Raw genomic sequence first — 19,450 nt, forward strand, 5'->3', positions numbered from 1 at the left:
CACACAACACAACACACTTTATAAAAGAAAAAATACTTTGTTTTAAAATCTTTGCTACATGTCATTATTTTTGCCACTGTTAAGGCTTAGCACAGATGGGCAACAAGAAAAAACAATCAAAAATAAAACTGTGAAGGAAAAGCAGAGCAAGCCCCTCAGAGAAGCTTCTCCCGCCCTCCCCTTCTTCAAAAGGCCTGTAGTAACTGTACATTATAGTTCAGATCACAGTTAAAAACAAGTCAGTTATTAAAAAACAAGTATTTCATTGGAAACCCAACTTTTTGGTTCAGTAAAATGTGATATAAATATATATGTATACTGTATGTGTGCACGTAGAATAAAAAAATAGCCTCCTTTTCCACTCTATTGCCTGGCACCAGACTGGAGACAAACAGAGGGAAACTTAGTAACATTCCCTCAGCCTCTCCATGAGCCTCTCTTTACCTGGGCTCCTCATGATCCATCAATACACATAATAGATCTTTTCCATATTAACTTAATCTTTGACAGGAGCCAGTTTAAGAAAAAAAAAAAAAAAAGGCTGTTGATCTAGGAGACTCCCCTGAGGACGGTAAAGGGTGAGAGCAGTAACCTGCATCTGCATTTCTATGGCTATAGTTATCAAGTGACCCTGTTGGGATTTAAGTCCACCTAACAGACTTATGCTTGTGCTCTAAAGCAAACCCCAATTTCAAGATTGGAGAAGGAGCAAAGAACACCAGACTTCAGAAGACCTAAAATTGTTTTGGTGACAGGCAGGAGAGGCTACTGTGGAGGAGGGCTTTCTATTTGGTTTACATACTCGTCAGTGAGGACTCTCACTCCAGATAGCTAATCCAAGAAGTTGAGTTTCCATGCAGAAATTACCTCTCCAGAAAAACATGTGTGACTCTGACAGAAAAATGCAGCATTATCCTTGTGGGCAAGTCTGGGATTTCTGACAGTGTTCATGCAGCCAGCCTATTTTGGTAATATCTGCAGATCTTCCCAATGAGTTGAAAGCACCAAAGAGCAGGAGTAATCCAGCTAGATCACTGAATGTGTCTGTAGGAGACCAACCAACCCTAGCCACAGAACGCTGGGGGTTGGCCTAAAGTTCCATTTTGGCTGGGTATGAATTTAAGTACAGCAAAGACTTAATTTAAATACTCTTTGGCTGCAACACTAAATAGAAAAATACCTGGAAAAATTAATTTTCTTAGGACACTTTAAAGAGCAAGCAGAAAGACAAAGAAGATCTGGGACAAATTTTGTATATGCTCTATAATAGGGAACAAAACATAGGAGCTCAAATGCCCCCCCTCACCCCATCTGTCTCTGTCTGTCTCTTACTCTCTCTCTCTCTCTCTCTCACACACACACACACACACACACACACACACACACACACACACACACACATAATCACTCACAAAGATAAGTGTTCATGCTCTCTCAGCCTCTTTCTGGAGACTGCTCACTTCCCCAGGCTCCACACACCCCTACTGCATTTCATGATCCTCAGTTATGAGGGTATTTATTTCTCCTTTCCTCCACTCCATTTAGAATTTTTATCCAAACAAGCCACAGTATCCAATTAGTGCCTGTCAGATTCTTCTGTTCTGCCCCTTGACTCTAGCACAAATCATGTCTGTGCAACTTCTGGTCAGAAGAAATAACAACAGGAATTCTAGCCTCACCTATCCTCAAAATTTCAGAGGATCCTAAAAGCCTGGGGAATTCATTTAATTTCTTCTATAATGTTACTTCAGCGAGTCAAGGGGTGGAAGGAGTACATATCAGGGGTGAGGGAAGGGAAGGGAGAGGAACTTTTATTCTGTTTACAAAAGATTTGCTTTTAAAAACAAACAGTGATTTCCCCCCACCCTTATCCTCACCCCAATAGTTCTATTCGGAAAAGGGGGGAAACATAGTTAGATCGGGAAATTCTTCATTGTTGTAGGTGTTGCTTTGGTCTCCCAGCATGGACAGCATTTCCTAATGAGAAAAAGGGTAGACTTGGGTCACATACCCTTATTTTAGTGAGTTCCCTTCCAGCACCCCTTCCCCCACCCACACCACCACCGTTCCTGAGCCGCACAAGTCTGCATGGCGAGTTCTCTCAACTTCCTCTTCTGAAAACTCACTCTTCACTTCAGCCTCTTTCCTCATTCTCTGTTCTTCCTCTAAGATCATTTATTTTCCTCTTTTCTTGTACTCAATATTTTTAACGGAAGAAATATGCATGCCAACATTTCATTTAACTCCTACAGGCACATCTGAAATGTACCTAATCACATCTGTTCTCAGCCAAACCCTATGTTGCCTTCCTTTGGTCTTTCTGACTGACTTCGCTGAGATGACCACATTCAATCTTGCAGTCCCCTCAAAGGAAACAGATACTTACAGCTATGATCAGTATGTTCTACTTCATATATTTTTGTATTCTTCTATTTAAATCCATAACTACTACTTTGAGATGTAAATCTCTGTATAAAGTTAAAATACCTTTCTTTAGCATCTTTGCATGCTGCTTCCCATCAGTAACTCTGCCTGGTTACAGGCTGTGTTTATAATTGCCTCAACTGCTGACATGCATCCTCTGTCTCATCCCGTACAGCCCTAACCAATACCATGTGCTTCTTTCTTCCTCTCTTCCCTGACCGCGCTCTCTCTCTGAAGTCTTTACCCACTCACTTGAAAGACCTCAGGCTGGCTAGGTGCTTGTGCTTGTGTCTGCTGAACATGCTGCTCACTGGAACTAGACCGATGATGGGGCTGCTGGCCCTGCCACTGTGGCCAGACACCCACGCCCTCTGCCGTCCGGGCCTGGAACTGTCCTGTGGTCTGTCCAGTCTCAGGAGCTAGAAATAAGGATAAGCATTTATGGTTTTAATGGAGAGGAGAAACCAGCACACAAGTATGTATAAGTCAGTAGCCCCATATGCTACCTTCTGCGCTTCTCTCTGCTACTCAATGGTGCTTCCATTTCAAAGCTCAGTCTCACAGTAAGGTTCATTTCCTAGACAGCATTTCTGAAGAGTTCTTTGTTCATTTACATATGCAGTCTATTAAGTAAGATTGTTATACATATTAAAGTAATTCACGGTTTTTATTACAGGAGTTAAATGGTTTTCCTATACCATGTTTTTGTAATGATTTTTAAGATTCTTACTGTTTTGTGTATGGTGCATGTGAGCTCATGGTGGAGTCAGCTCTCTCCTGGATATGAACTCAGGTTACCGGGTTTGTGTGTCGAGCACTTTGCACAATGAGCCACTTCAACAGGCCCTGTGCAAGGCTGTTTAAAATCAAACAGACCTGGACCATGCGTTTTCTTATAATTTGGTCAGTACATACAGGACGCAGGGGAAACAATCCTAACTGCCAAGTCCTCCTTCTTTAGTAGTTTGATTTTCCTGTTATCTTCCTTGTCTGCACTTACGAAAGTTGGAGCCACGGTTGGGGAGAGCAGGGTAGGCAGCAGTGCCAGATGAGGCAGTGGGAGCACCCGGAAGAGACATAGCACTGAAGGAAGAAGAAGTCTGAAAGTTGTTCACACCAAATTGGGAAGAGCGAGTCTTGGCTGTAGCCTGGGTGGGCACCTGCTAAAGGAAGGGGGATACAGAACAAAGGATTGTTCATTGTGTACTGCAGTCCTGTAAGTCAATACTCATCAACCACTGCCTTCTTCCAAACCCAACCCATTACCTGCTTCTATTATACACTTCTGATTAACTCCCAATTCTTCCTAAAACTAATTTTTTTAGGTAACTAAAATAAAAGTGAAAAAGAAAAAACAAAGAATTACAAATTGTGATAATTAAGCTCACTGGGTCATGAAACAGGAAAGAGCCACTGACGTACAAGAGGGACTGGTTGATAAGAGGGAGAGGCATCACTGGTCTGGAGTAGAACACATTATGATCAAAATACACTGTATATGGGTCAGTGTGGTGGCACATGCCTTGAATCCTAGCCAGCACTCGGGAAGGAGAGATGGAGGCAGATAGACCTCTTGTGAGTTCGAGGTCACCCTGGTCTATTAAGTCAGGTTAAGGACAGCCAGGGCTCTGTTATACAGAGAAACTCTATTTCAAAAAGACCAAAAAACCAAAACAAAACAACACAACTATATAAATACATGAAAACATTATTAAAAACCCATTTTATATAAAATCAGTTCATAAAATTATGACAATTAATAGAAAGCATAACATCCATGTGTGTGCAAGTTCAACATACATGTACAGGCTAATGTGCACAAATTAATGGGAACCAGAGATCAACATGTCTTCACTTCATTTGTGTGTGTTCATGTGCATGTCTCTGCATAATGGTTGCATGTACACACAGATGTCAATAACACTGGGTGTCTTCCTTTATTACTCTCCACCTTATTTTGTTTGTTATTATTATTATTGTTATTATTATTATTATTATTTCTTTTTTCTATTATCTTTGGAGACAGGATTTCTCTATGGTCATGGAACTCACTCTGAAGACCAGGCTGGACTCCAACTCAGAAATCTACCTGAATTGGCCTCCCAAGTGGTGGTATTAAAGGTTTCCACCTTATTTTTAGTGTGCATGAGTATGTATGCACATGAGAACATATGCATGCTCTGGCACGCATGTTATAGGACTGCAGGAATTGGTTCTCTCTTCCCCTCAAGGAGATTGGGTATTAAACTCAGGTCATCAGGCTCAAGTGACAAACACTTTCCCAATGGCGTCATCTCTCGGGTCCCAATGGTTGAGTGTTATAAAAGAGAAACCACTCACTCCACACTCCACCGGTTTCTAGATCCTTTTCCTAAAGGCACAGCCATTTTCTTTTTTACTGGAATCCCTATGTGCTACAGAGGAATTTGGTGTCATCTTAGGGAGTTCACACCCACACTCAGTTCTGAGTACTTCTCTTCTGCTCTTGACTTTAAGCGTAAATCTGCAAAGGGTCGTTTAATATAAATTCTAAACCTGCCTCAAAAAGAATAGAAAAAAATTGGAAAAAATAAACTAGAAATGAAACCTCACTGTTAACCCCACCAGAAGAGACTGCTACTTGGCACAGTGGACAATGTCCTCTTTTATTTTCCATTATGCTATTTTGGTTTTGTTCTGTTCTTTCTTTTATGAGACAGTTTATCTCACTATGTGGCCCAGGCCCATGCTCCTGCCTCTTTGATGAAATTAAAGCTGTCCTTTCTCACACCCACTTACTGTATATTGATTAAGAAACGAGTTATCGCCTCTAACATTTTTTGTGAGATACAATAATTTCTAGAGACCGTTTTAAATCCACAATTTAAAAAGTAACTCCAAGGGAGATAACATATGCATGCTTGATTATGAAAACCATGGTAGCAGCTGTCTTCAACCTCACTGCACATCCTGGCCAATAGTCATGCGCAACATTCCTGAGTATTTTTACACATACACACAAGAGCTATAGAGAACAATTCTGGAGTCAGGTTTGAGTTTTCATTTTTTTAAACTTTTCTAAATTATTATATATACAAGAGAAACACATAGTAATAAATAAATTTAACATATTTACTGTATATTATATAGATGGATACTATATTTTCATAAATAAATGAATATAATTACTAATTTTCTACTTTGGGACTATATTACATAGTCCTAAACAAAGACAAACTCTTTGAATTTACTCCAAACAAGCCTGAGATCAAAGCTGTTCAAACTGCTGTGAGTGAGCATATGAAAACCATAGGCTCTAAAGAGATTTCTGAATGTTATCTCTGGTATTTTAATTATCTAGCTGCTTGCAAAAAAAGATGAAAATTAAAAGATGAAGAACAGGAACTGAAAAGGAGGTATCTGACAATAATAAATTTACCTGGAGGAAAAAAAAGACCCCACAAACAACAACAACATACAGGGTCAGACAGGTAAGAGGCGCTACCTGGGCGGAGAAGCCTGGGCGGGAGCTAGAGGTCCAGGTCGGCGCTGATCCCTGGGCAGGGTTGGAGTGACGTGAAATCTGGGCCAGTATCTGTCCTGCAGAAGATGATGGCTGGACAATGGTTACAGGAGGGGTAAGACCACTATTCCTAGGAGGGAACAAATAGAAAGTGAAGGTTAAAAGGTGACTCCATCACAGAAGTTATGAATCAAAGGACACATTCTATCCCTAGACTCCTCTGATTTCTTGGAGTTAAGGAAAACCTGATAAATTTAAAAACACAAGGAAGACTGACTGTCACACACTGACCACACAGAGACGCTTGGAACCTAGAGCAAGGCAATAGAATAGGTGCAAAACCAGGAGGAAAGGCAGCTTCTTTGTCTCCCCCTAGGTCCAGTAAGTCCTACTGCTCTGTCCGAGGTGACCAGAGAAAGCAAGGGAAGATGACACACGGATCCAGCAACTGAACCCTGCAGAGCCCTGCCAAGCAGCACACACATATGGGGCTCACCTGAAATTCTCTGCCGGCCGGGGGTTAGGAGGGAATGAGCTGCCCTGGGAGAACAGCTGTTGGGTGGCAGGGACAGTGCTGGAGGAGATGCCTTTACTCTGATCTGTAGACCAAAAGGAGTTGGGGGAGGGCCATCAAGGGGCTGCAGCACATAGTTTAACAAATTCCTACTTATTCATCAAGTACTGTAACTGAAGTGGAAGTATGCTGACTGGGCAGTCCCATCAGTAATAAACTCAGCCTGTAAAAGGAGCCTGCGGAAGAAACCCGTACCTGCAGTGATGCTGGGATAGATTTCTGGAAACCTTGGATCTCTGTCCTGTGCAAAGAGACCTTCTGACTTCTCAAGGGGCTTGCTGTGTTCTGATCCTGCACTTGCCACAGGCTGGACAGAAACCTATGGAATAAAATAGTGAAAACAATCAATAATGCTCAATTTTATATAGAACAAACATTCTCACTGACACTGATAAATACTGTTTTAAAGATTTATTTTTGTTTTAAATTATGTATATGTGTCTGTGTATATGAACATAGTGTCTACAAAGGAGCTAATGTTACAGGTGATTGTGAGCCACCCACTGTGGTTACTAGGAATTGAATTTGGGCTTTCTCCAAGAGCAGTACTCTCTTAACCACTAAACCATTCTGATAGCTTCAATATACATTTTAAAGTAATGTTCATTGTCTCCTTATAGGAAAAAGGTACACACTCACCTGGGAATGATTATAGCTGGCCAGCCCATCTCTTCCTGGTACCATATCCAGTTCTGTTTGCTGCTGCTGCTGCCTATACGTCAAACATCAGTGTGGAAAGCGATAGGGGAAAATTAGATTTTTAACAAAGAATTTGGAGAAAAAGGTTTTAAAAAATAAACCACATGCAGCAACAACAAAAATATGTGATTGCATATCACCACACCCAGCTAGGTTTTACTTGAAAGGTTAACTATTTTACCATTTCTTACCTGGATGGCAGCTGCCCTGTACCCATCTCTAGGGATAAATTGGCTGTCGGACCTAGCTGTGACCTTGGAATGGTGTTGGACAGTGTAGGCCGTGGTTCCTGGCTAGAGTTCCTAGGAAAATAGAGTAGACAAGAACACAAAAGGGGAAACAAGGAATTACTCAATACAATAAACTCCATATATTGACCTAAAGGTGAATAATTACTAACATCTTAGTTCAGTCCCATAGGTAACCTATGTATTCAGTGATATTTTTACAGGGTTTTTATCTCATCTTGCTCTGTTCAGGCATTTTGTTTTTTGTCTTATTGGGTCTTTTGTTTATATATTTTGGTCTCTCTCTGTCTGTCTGTCTCTCTCTGTGTCTCTGTCTCTGTCTCTCTCAGGTGTGTGTAGGTCATGGAGTTGAGTAGGTGGGAGTATCTGGAAGGAGCTAGAAGGGAAAGTGTGATCAGAATATATTATATAAAAATTTACAACAAGAAAGGCAGTGCTGGTCCATGCCTTTAATCCCAGAACTCAGGAGGCAGAGGCAGGGGGATCTCTGAGTTCGAGGTCAGCCTGGTCTACAGAGTGAGTTACAGGACAGCCAGGGCTACACAGAGAAACCTGTCTCATAAAACCAAAAAGAAGAAAAAACAAAAACAAAAAAACTAATCTTTGAAAAATTTACTTGCAACCTTTTAGAAAACAAGCTCGCTGAGCATACTGCAGTGGGCAGCAAGGCTGGGCAGCAATGAAAGCACTGTTCACAGCACCAACTATTGCTGCTTATTAACACTTATTCCACCCTGAGCCAATGAGATGGCCTGGTAGGAAAAGTGCCAGCCAATAGCTGACAACTTGAATTCCACGCCTGTGACCTACTTGATAAAGGGAGACCCACTACTGCAAGCTGTGCTCTGATGTTCACACATGCTGTTATGTACCCATTCAACATACACCAATTAGTAAGTAGATACCAACAGCAACTAAAACCTGCCTTGTTCTCTACCTCAACTACATCAACTCCTAAAGAAAGGAATCCCAATTAATGTTAAATTTAAATGTTAAACGAGGAATCTCAAACTGACGTTATTTAGTAAGTTCAAGCTGAAGAGAAGACAGCATGATAAAGCTAAGACTTGCCCTGCTGCACCCCCACCCCACCCTAGGAGTGGCTACAGGATGAAGAACCCAACACAGGGGAAGACTGAGGGCACATACTTCACATTGGTGTTGGTGCAGATAATATACTCAATTTCATCTGAATAAGGGTTTTGGAAGGTAAAGGAGCTCGTTCTCATCCACAGCCATTCTCGGGTCTTAGATCGGAATCGGAACATGACGGACAGCACCTGGCCTTTTAATTTCACCACCTGAAAGGGGTTTCATCCATCAGTGGACTTAAAAAAAAAGAAAATTAAGTAATAATCTTGCCATGTTTACAGCTTTAGGACTTGTGTTGTTGCCCCTGAAGCACCAGTCTTTTTCAACGTTCAAACGAGGAAGAGGAAATTAAGGGGGACATCTATCTATCAGGTATCTTCCCAGAGCTGCAGTCTGTATGACTGTACAGTTAAGAGGGAACACAGAAGCGAGTGTCTCCATGTTTCCCTTGAAGTTTGATGGAGACATTCTCAACGAACTGGCTTTCTAACTTAATACCAGGAACCCAGGTGGGTGACACTAAATACACTTTATACCTTACTTAGCAATCCCAGCTCTTCAACTCAAAACTTAACAATTTTGGTTTCCACAGAGCCCCTAAGAGAAGTGCTGTGTTAATGTTTTAGTTTCTGTCTTACGGAACAGAAGACAATCTTTTAGTTCTCCATCTCTAACAATAAGGAATATTAGCAATGAACATGTGTCAAACGCTGGGCTGTATATATGTGCCTTATGGCTTTCCCGTACTTGACTTTCCTACAAGCCTCTACCTTAAGTATTACTATAGCCATTGCATCAGGAAGAATAGTATCAAGGCTTAATTAACTTATAAAATATAAACAACTGTTATCTAAAGCCAAGTCCATTTATAGTCTCTAAGTATTTTCAAGAGCTCATGCCTGAAAACTACAGCTAGTCACCAGTGAGTTAACTTTCAATTATATATAAAAGAATTCTGAGACAATTTTTCTGCTATAATCTAAAATAAAGTAGTTAAGCAGATAATATTTTAAATGCTTTGAAGAGAATTTATTGGATAAAACCAAAGCAGAAATACCTTGGACTTTGTCTAGTTTCAAAGTATTATCATTTTATATTTTTTAGAAATTAAGATAGGTAGATAGTATCCACCACAGTACTCAACTGAACACTGATCAATAAGTATCTAGAATAAACCTGAAGAATTGATCAAAATATGTACTCAGACCAAACCAGGAAAAATGTTACCTGCTGAAAGCTGTCTCTTAGAAGTTGTTGGTCTTCAGGATGACAAAATTCTACAATATTCTTCCCTAAGAGCTCCTAGAAGGGAAGAATGTAAAATAAACAGTGTTTATGGTTACCCGCCTTCCCATCTGTTAGAGATATGGATGTCACTTCTTCTCTCTATCCTACTATAAACAGGTGTGTGGAGAAGCAGGGCCAGTAGTAGATGGTTCAGCGAGTCCATCTCTGGAACCCAACCAGGGGAGCTGACTCCTGCTCAGTGTCCTCCAAACCACACTTGGACTCTATGGGTCACGTGTGTGCTTGAAGAATGTAACTAGAAACAAAAAGGCCTTTCTCACAAAATCACTTTACCAGCTCTTTTAATGATATCATTTTAGAGAAAATTTTTGCCAGGCATAGTGGCATACTATAATCTCAGCATCACAGGCTAGGACAGAAAGATTTCCAGTTTGAAGCTAGCCTAGAAAAAGATGGGAGTTAGGAGGGACGGATAGAGCTAAGCCTGTAGATAACATTAAAGGAGCTCAGTGTGATCCTTAGAATATACATTTTCAAAAAGCATAGAAAAAGGTAGGGGGTATGGCAGAGCAGGAGAGATGGCTCATCCCTTAAAAGCACTTCCTGCATTTGCAAAGATCACACACCAGACAGTTAAAAATGAAGAACTAAGTTGAAAAATTTACAATCCCTGACCCAACACTTCCTGTAAAGCAGTTGTTATCAAGACTGTTATAACCACCTAGAATCCAGTTTCAGGAGACCCAATGCATTCTTCTGGTCTTTCTGGTACCAAGTAAACACATGGCACACATTCATACACTTAGGCACTCACAGATATACATAAATAAAAATAAAAAATAGCCAGGCCTTTTAATCTCAGCACTTAGGAGGCAGAGGCAGGCAGACCTCTGAATTTGAGGCCAGCCTGGTCTCTATAAAGAGCTCCAGTACACCCAAAGCAACAGAGTGAGACACTGTTTCCAAAAAACAAAAAGCCAAGTGTAGGATATTCTCATAATCTTAGAGCAGTGGATTATGGGAGCTCAGTGGCCAGCAAGCCTATACTACTAGGAAAGTTCTAGTCCAATGGGAGATCTTGCCTCAAAACAAAAAGATGAATAGTGCCCGGTGAGTCCCACCCTCCCAAGGAGTGCTGCGGCCTGCTCAGCTGTGAGCATAAAGAGTTCCTTCTAAGCAGTGTTTCCAATTAGTACCCATACATTTAGGCCTTGAGTTGATTTTGTCTATGCTATGATGATTTTAGGGGTGGTGGCTGTGGTCTATATAGAATCCCCTTGAAATGTCTAAGCATCTTTGCTGAAAATCCAATTACCAATGCAAAAAAGAGAATAGATCAGTACATTAACACCACACAGCCTTAATAAGAGCACCTTTACAGGGAGTGTTGGATCTGGGTATAAGTAAATTCTCCAACTTCCTTCTTCATTTTCAAGGCAACTTCTTTTTTTTTTTTTTAAGATTTATTTATTTATTTATTGTATATAAGTACACTGTAGCTGTCTTCAGACGCACCAGCAGAGGGCATTAGATCTCATTACAGGTGGTTGTAAGCCACCATGTGGTTGCTGGGATTGGAACTCAGGACCTCTGGAAGAGCAGTCAGTGCTCTTAACCACTGAGCCATCTCTCCAGCCCCCAAGACGACATCTTCTTGACTGACTACTTCACATACTCATAGCCATGCTCATAGATAACAGAGACCATGTAAGTCAGGGGTAGTTAACTGATATACTACTGTATGATATAGTAATTATATAAATTCTAGTTATACTAGAATAATTATATAAGGAGTTTTAAATGATCTGGTATTGACGTTAGTAATAAAAACTATATATTTATATCTACTATTTCCATATGGTTTTACCAACTACATTTCTCTATATGGAGTGACAGTCTTGAAAGGAAGTTGAGACTATATTTTGCTAGCATCTCTTTTTCTGAACTGGACTGCTATATTTTGGTCATCTCTGGAATTAGCCATGTAACCTCAACACTGGTAACAGAAAACAGAGGCCTAAGTATTACTACTGCAGAAGCTACACTCCTCACCTGTGGCTGGTAGCCAACAGTAGCCACACAACGATGGTCTACAAAAGTGAATATCCCTTCAATGTTGTGTCGGGAGATGAACTCTGTTGGCTGACAAATGTTACTCATGTCTGTACAGTTGGGAGAACTAGTTACCTAAGAAAGGAGAGATAAAATGAGCCCAAATAATACCATTACTTTCATACTTTTAATATTTCATGATTATCTGTGTAGATATGAAACTACCAGATTTAGAAACTTCTTAGAAGTTTCACCCAGAAATGCAAAAATATCAATCCTAATGACAGGCATAAACTCTAACTCTACTCCTATGCAAGTTCTCTTACCAAGTTGGTAAAGTAAGAAAATAGTGAATGTTACCCTAAACCACCTACTTTTTATTTGGTTAGCCTGTATTCATTATTCAGAGTGATTCAAGTTTCTGAGAAACTGAACAGGGTTCATGAAAATAATCAAAGTCAAGGGCTGGAGAGACAGCTCAGTGTTCAGAGCACTGAGTGCTTTCCATTCCCAGAACCCATATGTCAAGTCACAACTTTCTGGAACTCCAGTTCCAGGGGATTCAATAACCTCTTCTAGCCTCCTCGCGTACCAGGCATGCAAGTAGTGCACAGACACACATGAAAGCAAAACACCCATACACATAAAAGAAAAATTTAAGATATTTTAAATCTATTATAAAGAATGTAATGACATAATAAAAATGATCGTTCTTACTTTGCATAGGAACAAAAGAAATTAATTGGAAATAGAAGAGTAAGTACTGCAAAGCTAAAACTAACAATGTCCAGGGGAGCCTGGCATGGTGACAGACGCCTGCCTCTGCTCCCAACATGCAGGAGGCTTTAGTAGGAGGATCCCTCGTACCAAGGAGCTAGAGGCCGAGGTAACAGGGAAGCGTCCTTACCAATATCAACAACAACAAGATTACCACCCTCTCTCATGCTTTTGATTTTAGCTAAATCTGAGAATAGCAATGTTTATTATAAGTATCACATTATTTTAGATCTTGAGTTTTACGGGATTTTTCAATGTATTTACAGAGCAAAAGATAATTAACACAAATAAAATCTGAAAAGGTTTTTTTTCCCCTAAATGGAAAGGACATAGATGTGAAGACTCATACTTGCCTGCAGCCTGCCAATGGCCACTAGGCAGAATTTGCTCCCCTGGCCAGCCTCCGGGTCATCATCTGGGAGGGAGACACCTTCATGAAGAAAAAGGAGAATGACTCAGAGAGATCACAAATTCAAAGCCCTTTAAGGGCAAGCCACTGAAGACTCACTATTTCCCTATGAAGATGCTAAGACTTAATAAAATAAACCAGTTACTGTTTCATGTGACGCACGGTGTGTGTGTGTGTGTGTGTGTGTGTGTGTGTGTGTAACCTGGACTCTTTTGTGTGTGTGTGTGTGTGTGTGTGTAACCTGAACTCTTGTGTGTGTGTGTGTGTGTGTGTGCCTGTGTGTCTGTGTGTAACCTGGACTCTTGTGTGTGTGTGTGTAACCTGGACTCTTCTTTGTGTGTGTGTGTAACCTGGACTCTTTTGTGTGTGTGTGTGTGTGTGTGTGTGTGTGTGTGTGTGTGTGTAACCTGGACTCTTGTGTGTGTGTGTGTAACCTGGACTCTTTTGTGTGTGTGTGTGTGTGTGTGTGTATGTGTGTGTAACCTGGACTCTTCATCTTTTCCAATGCAGGATTTCAGGCACATATGAGCACACCTGGCTTTAACCATTTTAAGAAATTTGAAAATGCAAGTCCCAATTAAAGGAGTCTAAAAATATAAACTTTACTTATGCTATGTGACTATATCATACACAGAGAAGTAAATATTCCTGCCTAACCAGTGACTTTTAAAGTGAAGAAAAATTAAATTGTCCCAACACCAAAAGATACTCATTTCCACAGAAAAAGGGAATAAGAGTTCATCCCTCACAATGTCTTTATCTCTCATTTTTATCTAGGACAGCTATGCAGAAGTATCAAAGATCATAATACAGTAAATGTATGATTTATATAGGAAGTTAACTCAACAGTTCACGTGCCACTATACATAATATTTCAAATTAATATTCCCTCAATTATATTAATTCCCATTTATTGGCTATAGGGCATGTGCCAGGCACTGGGGTGTTCTTTCCTTACACTAAATCTAGCTCACAATAATGATATACAGGATGTATGATCTGGATTGCAGATAAGAAAAAACATGTAAAGGTCAAGAAACTTACCATAGGTTAAACTATTCACATAATGCCAGAGAGCAAATATTAAGTGTTTTCCAAATTATACTGGCTAGTTTTGTGTCAACTTGACACAGGCTGGAGTTATCACAGAGAAAGGAGCTTCAGTTGAGGAAATGCCTCCACGAGATCCAGCTATACGGCATTTTCTCAATTAGTGATCAAGGTGGGGAGGTCCCCTTGTGAGTGGTGCCATCTCTGGGCTGGTAGTCTGGGGTTTTATAAGAGAGCAGGCTGAGCAAGCCAGGGGAGGCAAGCCAGTAAGGAACATCCCTCCATGGCCTCTGCATCAGCTCCTGCTTCCTGCCCTGCTTGAGTTCCAGTCTTGACTTCCTTGGTGATGAACAGCAATGTGGAAGTGTAAGCCGAATAAACCCTTTCCTCCCCATTTGCTTCTTGGTCATGATGTTTGTGCACAAATAGAAACCCTGACTAAGACACAAATCAATGTTAATTTCCTTTTAAAATATATCAGCTGAGAAAAGGAAACTGAGAAAAGGCTCAGTGGTTAAGAGCACTGGCTGCTCTTCCAGACTAGGCTCAAATCCCATCACCCACATGGCAGCTCACAACCGCCTGTAATTCCAGTTCAAGGGGATTCAACATCCTCTTCTGACCTCTGTGGGCGCCAGACAAACAAGTGGTGCACAGACATACATATATGCAGACGAAACACTACCACACATAAAACAAGTAATTATTAAAAACCTGTCTCTTTTCTCTGCATTTCTGTCTTCTGTAAATCCCCATTTCCCAGCAATTCTTTTATAGTAGGGAAGTAACAAGGTGAGATCTGGAAGGTTGACAGTCAGTTTAAAAAGCTGGCCTTGCTAGGCATGGAGAACCAGCCCATAATTCAGAATTTCTGAGACTGAGGTAAGGAGTTCATGGTCATGATCTAAAAACCAAGTCTGACCCCCACAGCCTACCTCTTGCTACATCCCTTATTTAATCTCAGATTAAAATAAAGCTACTCTACTCACGACTAACATTTCAAGAGAAACCTCCCTTTTAAAGTTACTGCAAGAAAGTCATTGCATTCATTGCTTAAAGTTTCTCTTCCATTTCAGCTTGCCCAAATTAATTGCATTAAATACCAATGTTTCAAGCTGGGCATAGTGGCACACACCTTCGATCCTAGCCCTTAGCACGGCAAAGGCAGGTGGATCTCTGTGAATCTGAGGCCAGCTCCAGGGCAGCCAGGAATACACTAAGACCCAAAAAAATTAAATAAAACTCCAGTGGGTTTTTTGTTTGTTTTGCCACAGCTACTTAAAGACACAGTATTCAGTGTATACTACTATTATACGTGAGAATTATTTTAAACCACACACTGGCTTGTTCTGTTCTGTTGCTTTGGTCCTGACATGAACCAGGCGAGTACTCTATTACTGAGCTCTATTCTTAGCACTAATAACTGAATTCTACACCAGCCACAGCAGCTCATGCTTACAATTCCCAGAGGAAGTATCGGTGAGAAAACTGCTGAAAATAGGAGTTCCAGGCCAGAGATGAATAAGTATCTACTTTGCATATGATATTACCTACTATAAATATAGGGATAAGCATCAGTAATACATTTGTTTTTGTGTATTTGCCTGTGTGAATTTATGGACACAATATAAGTACAGGAACCTGCAGAGGCCAGAAGAGAGAGACAGATCACAAGAAACTGGACTTATAGGCAGTTTTAAGCCAACATGTGGGTTCTGAGAACTGAACCCAGGTTTTCTGCAAGAGCAGTAAGTGTTCTAAACTGCTGTTGCCCCCTCTTTCCAGCCCCCAATAAAACATTAAAAAAAAAAAAAGATTGAGCAGTTGTGGTGTAGGCTTTAATTAATCCAGCACTGTGCAGACAGAGGCAGGTGGAAATGAGGCTAGCTTGGTCTACAAAGTCAGTTCCAAAGCATCCAGGGCTACAGAGAAACCTGCTTCGAAAACAAACCTACAGCATTTTGTAATAAAGCTAATATTGAGTCATTTTTATGTTTCAGTAATCCATATGCTCAAAGAGACTATAACATTAGTAACAGATGAGAGAGAGTCTGTTTTATCTGTCTATCTATCTCTTGAGTTATTCTTAAGTACATTTCATAAAGGGGTACATAGTATTGTTAACTGTTAATAACATATTGCCAATTGTTTATGTTACCAAGTATAGCAGAGAGAAATTACTGTATACTTTCCCTACCTGCTGGTGGCCAGGCCTTGATGTAGCCTGTGCAGTGGACTACCACAAAGTGAGGTTCTCCTTCCTTCACAGAGCCAAGTCCATTCCTAGAAAAGGTATAGGAATCCGGGGTGAAATTCTACAAAGGAAACCTGTGTTTTAAAAGCATTCATTTATTTATTTATCCATTTATTATTGGTACGTGTGTGGATGCTGCACCGGCCCTTGTTGAAATAAAACACACAAGAAAACTAGGTAACATAGTAAGCAACTTCCTTGAACAAGAGAAGCTTTTAAAGGTCAGAAACAATACAGGCAGGGTGATGCACGCCTTTGATCCCAGCACTCAGGATCTCTGAGTTCAAGACCTGCCTGGTCTACAGATCAAGTTTCAGGACAGCCAGGGCTACACAGAGAAACCCTGTCACAGAAAAACCAATCAGTCAATCAATGGATGGATCGATCTATTAAGTAAGTTCAGAAACACATTGTGAGACGGTAAGTGACCGTGAAATAAAAGAAGGTGAGAGCCTGTAGAGAAGGTAAAAATTCCATCTCTTGATCTCCACTGCTTAAGATCTTACCTGCATCTGTTCCTCAAAAAGCTCAGTCTATTCATGGAAACAGGGTCCACGGAGCTGGTGCCACACCTGTTAACAAACAGAAGATACAAGTTGCTGGGCTATGGGAAACAGTAATAACAGAACAAGAAGATCCAACTACACACTGAGAACTAGTAAGTAACAAGAAAAGTCAGGCTGAGATGGAGAAACCTTCTATTGTTTTGTTTGTTTGTTTGTTTTGTTTAATTTGAGGCAGCACCTTCAGGCTTAGGCTGGTTTGAAAGTTTCTATGTGGCCAGGGAGAACCTTGAACTTCTGACCCTTTGGTCAACAGCACCTGAGTGATGGCATTACAGGCAGGTACCAACATACCAGTCTTATATGGTGTTAGGTATTGAACCCATGGCTCCATGCATTTTAGACAAGCACTCTACCAACCAAGCCATATTATATTCCCCGACCGTGACTGACTGACTATGTCTGTCTGTCTGTGTGTGTGTGTGTGTGTTCTCTGCCCTGTGTAGGTTCCTGTAACCCCCCGTGTATTATCAGCTTTCTGCCAAGTTCCCTTACACTAAGCTATCTCGCTCTGGTTTCCGACCCAGACTACTTTTTGAAACAGGATCTCATACAACACAGAATGAACACAAACTGTCTGCTTGCCTTTAAGTCCCAAGTAATGAGGTATAGCAAAGTACCAGCAGGCCAACAGAGTTAGCAGATTACTTAAAGACTGAGTACCGAGCTGTTTCTGTGCTTGCCAGGCGAGCCTCTGGCCACCGAGCAGTAAGTCCTCCTTTTATGTTTTATTTCCCTAACTTTGGACTGGAGCTCACCAAGTTGCCCACGCTGGCCCTGATCTTGACTGAGATCCTCTTTCCTTAGCCTCAAGAGGAGCTAAGATTAAAGGTTTGGACTCCTTTAAAACTTTTTTTTTTTTTTTTTTTTTTTTTTGGTTTTTCAAGACAGGGTTTCTCTGTATAGCCCTGGCTGTCCTGGAACTCACTCTGTAGACCAGGCTGGCCTCGAACTCAGAAATCCACCTGCCTCTGCCTCCTGAGTGCTGGGATTAAAGGTGTGCACCACCATGCCTGGCCCTTTAAAACTTTTAATTGACCTAAAACTTCAACTAAAACAAATTCCACACACTCTTCAAATGCCATCTTTTTACATCAGAAGTTGGTGACTGTTTTCCTGTTTTCTGTGAAGGACTAGACAGTAAGTAGTTTTAGTCTGATGGCCACACAGTCTTTTAACTAGACAATTCTGAGCAATCAAGCATAAAAGCAGCCAAAGATGACAAGTGCTCAAACAGGAAGAGCTATGGAGCTATGAAGCTTTAGTCACAAATAAGAACTTCTGTTCTCTGACTTCTGCTCTAAGCATACCATCTCTGTGTGCTACATTTCATTATTATTTACCCTACTCCAGGCTTACCATGTCCACAAGATACGCTCTCCAATCCTACTTCTATTCTTTCTCTATTTTTTTTTTTTTTCTTTAGAGATAAGGTCTTACTATGTCGTTCATTCTAGCCTGGAATTCATGATCTTCCTACCTTAGCCTCCAAGGTTCTGGGATTACAGGCATGCACCACCAAATCTAGATTGATTGTTTGAGACAAGGTCTCACTATACAGCCCAGGAGATCCAGAACTTGCTATATAGGCCATACTGGCCTTGTAGAAATCCTCCTGCCTCAACATTCCAAGTGCTAGCATTAAAGGTTTGTACCACCATGCCCAGTATTTTATTTCTTTAAAAAAAAAAAGGTAAGCCAAGCATGGTGGCACATACCTGTAATCCCAGCACTTAGGGTGTGCAGATGGGCAGATCAGGAGTCCAGCACATAGTAAGCTTGAGGCCAGCCTTAGGTACATGAGACTATCAAACAAATAAAAAACCAAGGATACAGAAATAAGTGGGCAAATGTATCATGTTCTTTTAAAGTATTTTCATACTATCAATCGAGCTAATCCTGATAACAATGTTTTACGTTTGACAGTCTCACCTCCAATAGTGGATGATGACATCAAAGCAACACAAGTCTTATAGTATCAAATTAGAATTCAAATCCAGGGAATACTATGGATTCAAACAACTCACTTGGGAGGCAGTCAGACAGGTCTCTGTGATTTCAAGGTCAGCCTGACCTATATAGCCAATTCTAGAACAGCCAGGGGTACACAGTGAGACCCCATCCCTAAACAAATACCAACATTCAGTCAACTACAGTGATATACCTTCTGTAGACCCAAGCTATTTAGGAAACTCAAATAGAGGATAACTTGAGCTGAGGATCTTTAAATGAGCCTGGACAACATAATATGACCCCACCCCTCAAAATAAACCACAGTAACCTGATTCCAGCGGCTCCTCTAAACTATTAAACTATGGAATAGTAAATTTTGTACCTCTGCCAGAAACTCTTTTTTTTTTTTAATTTTTTTCTTTATTTTTACATAGCCAGGGAGATTGGTCATCAGGTAAAGGTACTTGTGACAAGCCTCATGATCTAAATTTGATTACCTCAACCCAAACACCACACACGAGTCCACATCCACATATATCATGCACACACAATTTTTTTAAATCTGAAAAACAAAACAAGCAAAAACCGCCTATAATCTCAGCACT

General features: G+C 40.7%; 1 protein-coding gene across 5 annotated transcripts in view; it reads right to left on the reverse strand.

Moving 5' to 3' along the window:
- Positions 1 to 17: 17 nt before the first annotated feature.
- Arnt (aryl hydrocarbon receptor nuclear translocator) overlaps positions 18 to 19,450 on the reverse strand; it is a 65,176-nt gene continuing 45,743 nt past the window's right edge. For 3 of the 5 annotated variants that reach the window (XM_021157529.3, XM_021157526.3, XM_021157528.3), the window contains 14 exons: positions 16,836 to 16,901; positions 16,273 to 16,358; positions 12,970 to 13,046; positions 11,840 to 11,974; positions 9,767 to 9,841; positions 8,597 to 8,748; positions 7,391 to 7,501; positions 7,140 to 7,212; positions 6,696 to 6,819; positions 6,423 to 6,525; positions 5,909 to 6,056; positions 3,425 to 3,587; positions 2,677 to 2,843; positions 18 to 1,977 (listed from right to left, as the gene is read on the reverse strand). In XM_021157529.3, coding sequence (XP_021013188.1) covers positions 1,888 to 1,977; positions 2,677 to 2,843; positions 3,425 to 3,587; positions 5,909 to 6,056; positions 6,423 to 6,525; positions 6,696 to 6,819; positions 7,140 to 7,212; positions 7,391 to 7,501; positions 8,597 to 8,748; positions 9,767 to 9,841; positions 11,840 to 11,974; positions 12,970 to 13,046; positions 16,273 to 16,358; positions 16,836 to 16,901 — 1,570 coding nt within the window. In that variant the 3' untranslated portion in view covers positions 18 to 1,887. The remainder of the gene's footprint in view (positions 1,978 to 2,676; positions 2,844 to 3,424; positions 3,588 to 5,908; positions 6,057 to 6,422; positions 6,526 to 6,695; positions 6,820 to 7,139; positions 7,213 to 7,390; positions 7,502 to 8,596; positions 8,749 to 9,766; positions 9,842 to 11,839; positions 11,975 to 12,969; positions 13,047 to 16,272; positions 16,359 to 16,835; positions 16,902 to 19,450) is intronic. The other 2 variants (XM_021157530.3, XM_021157527.3) reach the window with 1 other exon arrangement.

The sequence above is a fragment of the Mus caroli genome, unplaced genomic scaffold (assembly GCF_978045245.1).
Source record: "Mus caroli unplaced genomic scaffold, Mus_caroli_1 scaffold_3, whole genome shotgun sequence".
Lineage (NCBI taxonomy): Eukaryota > Metazoa > Chordata > Mammalia > Rodentia > Muridae > Mus > Mus caroli.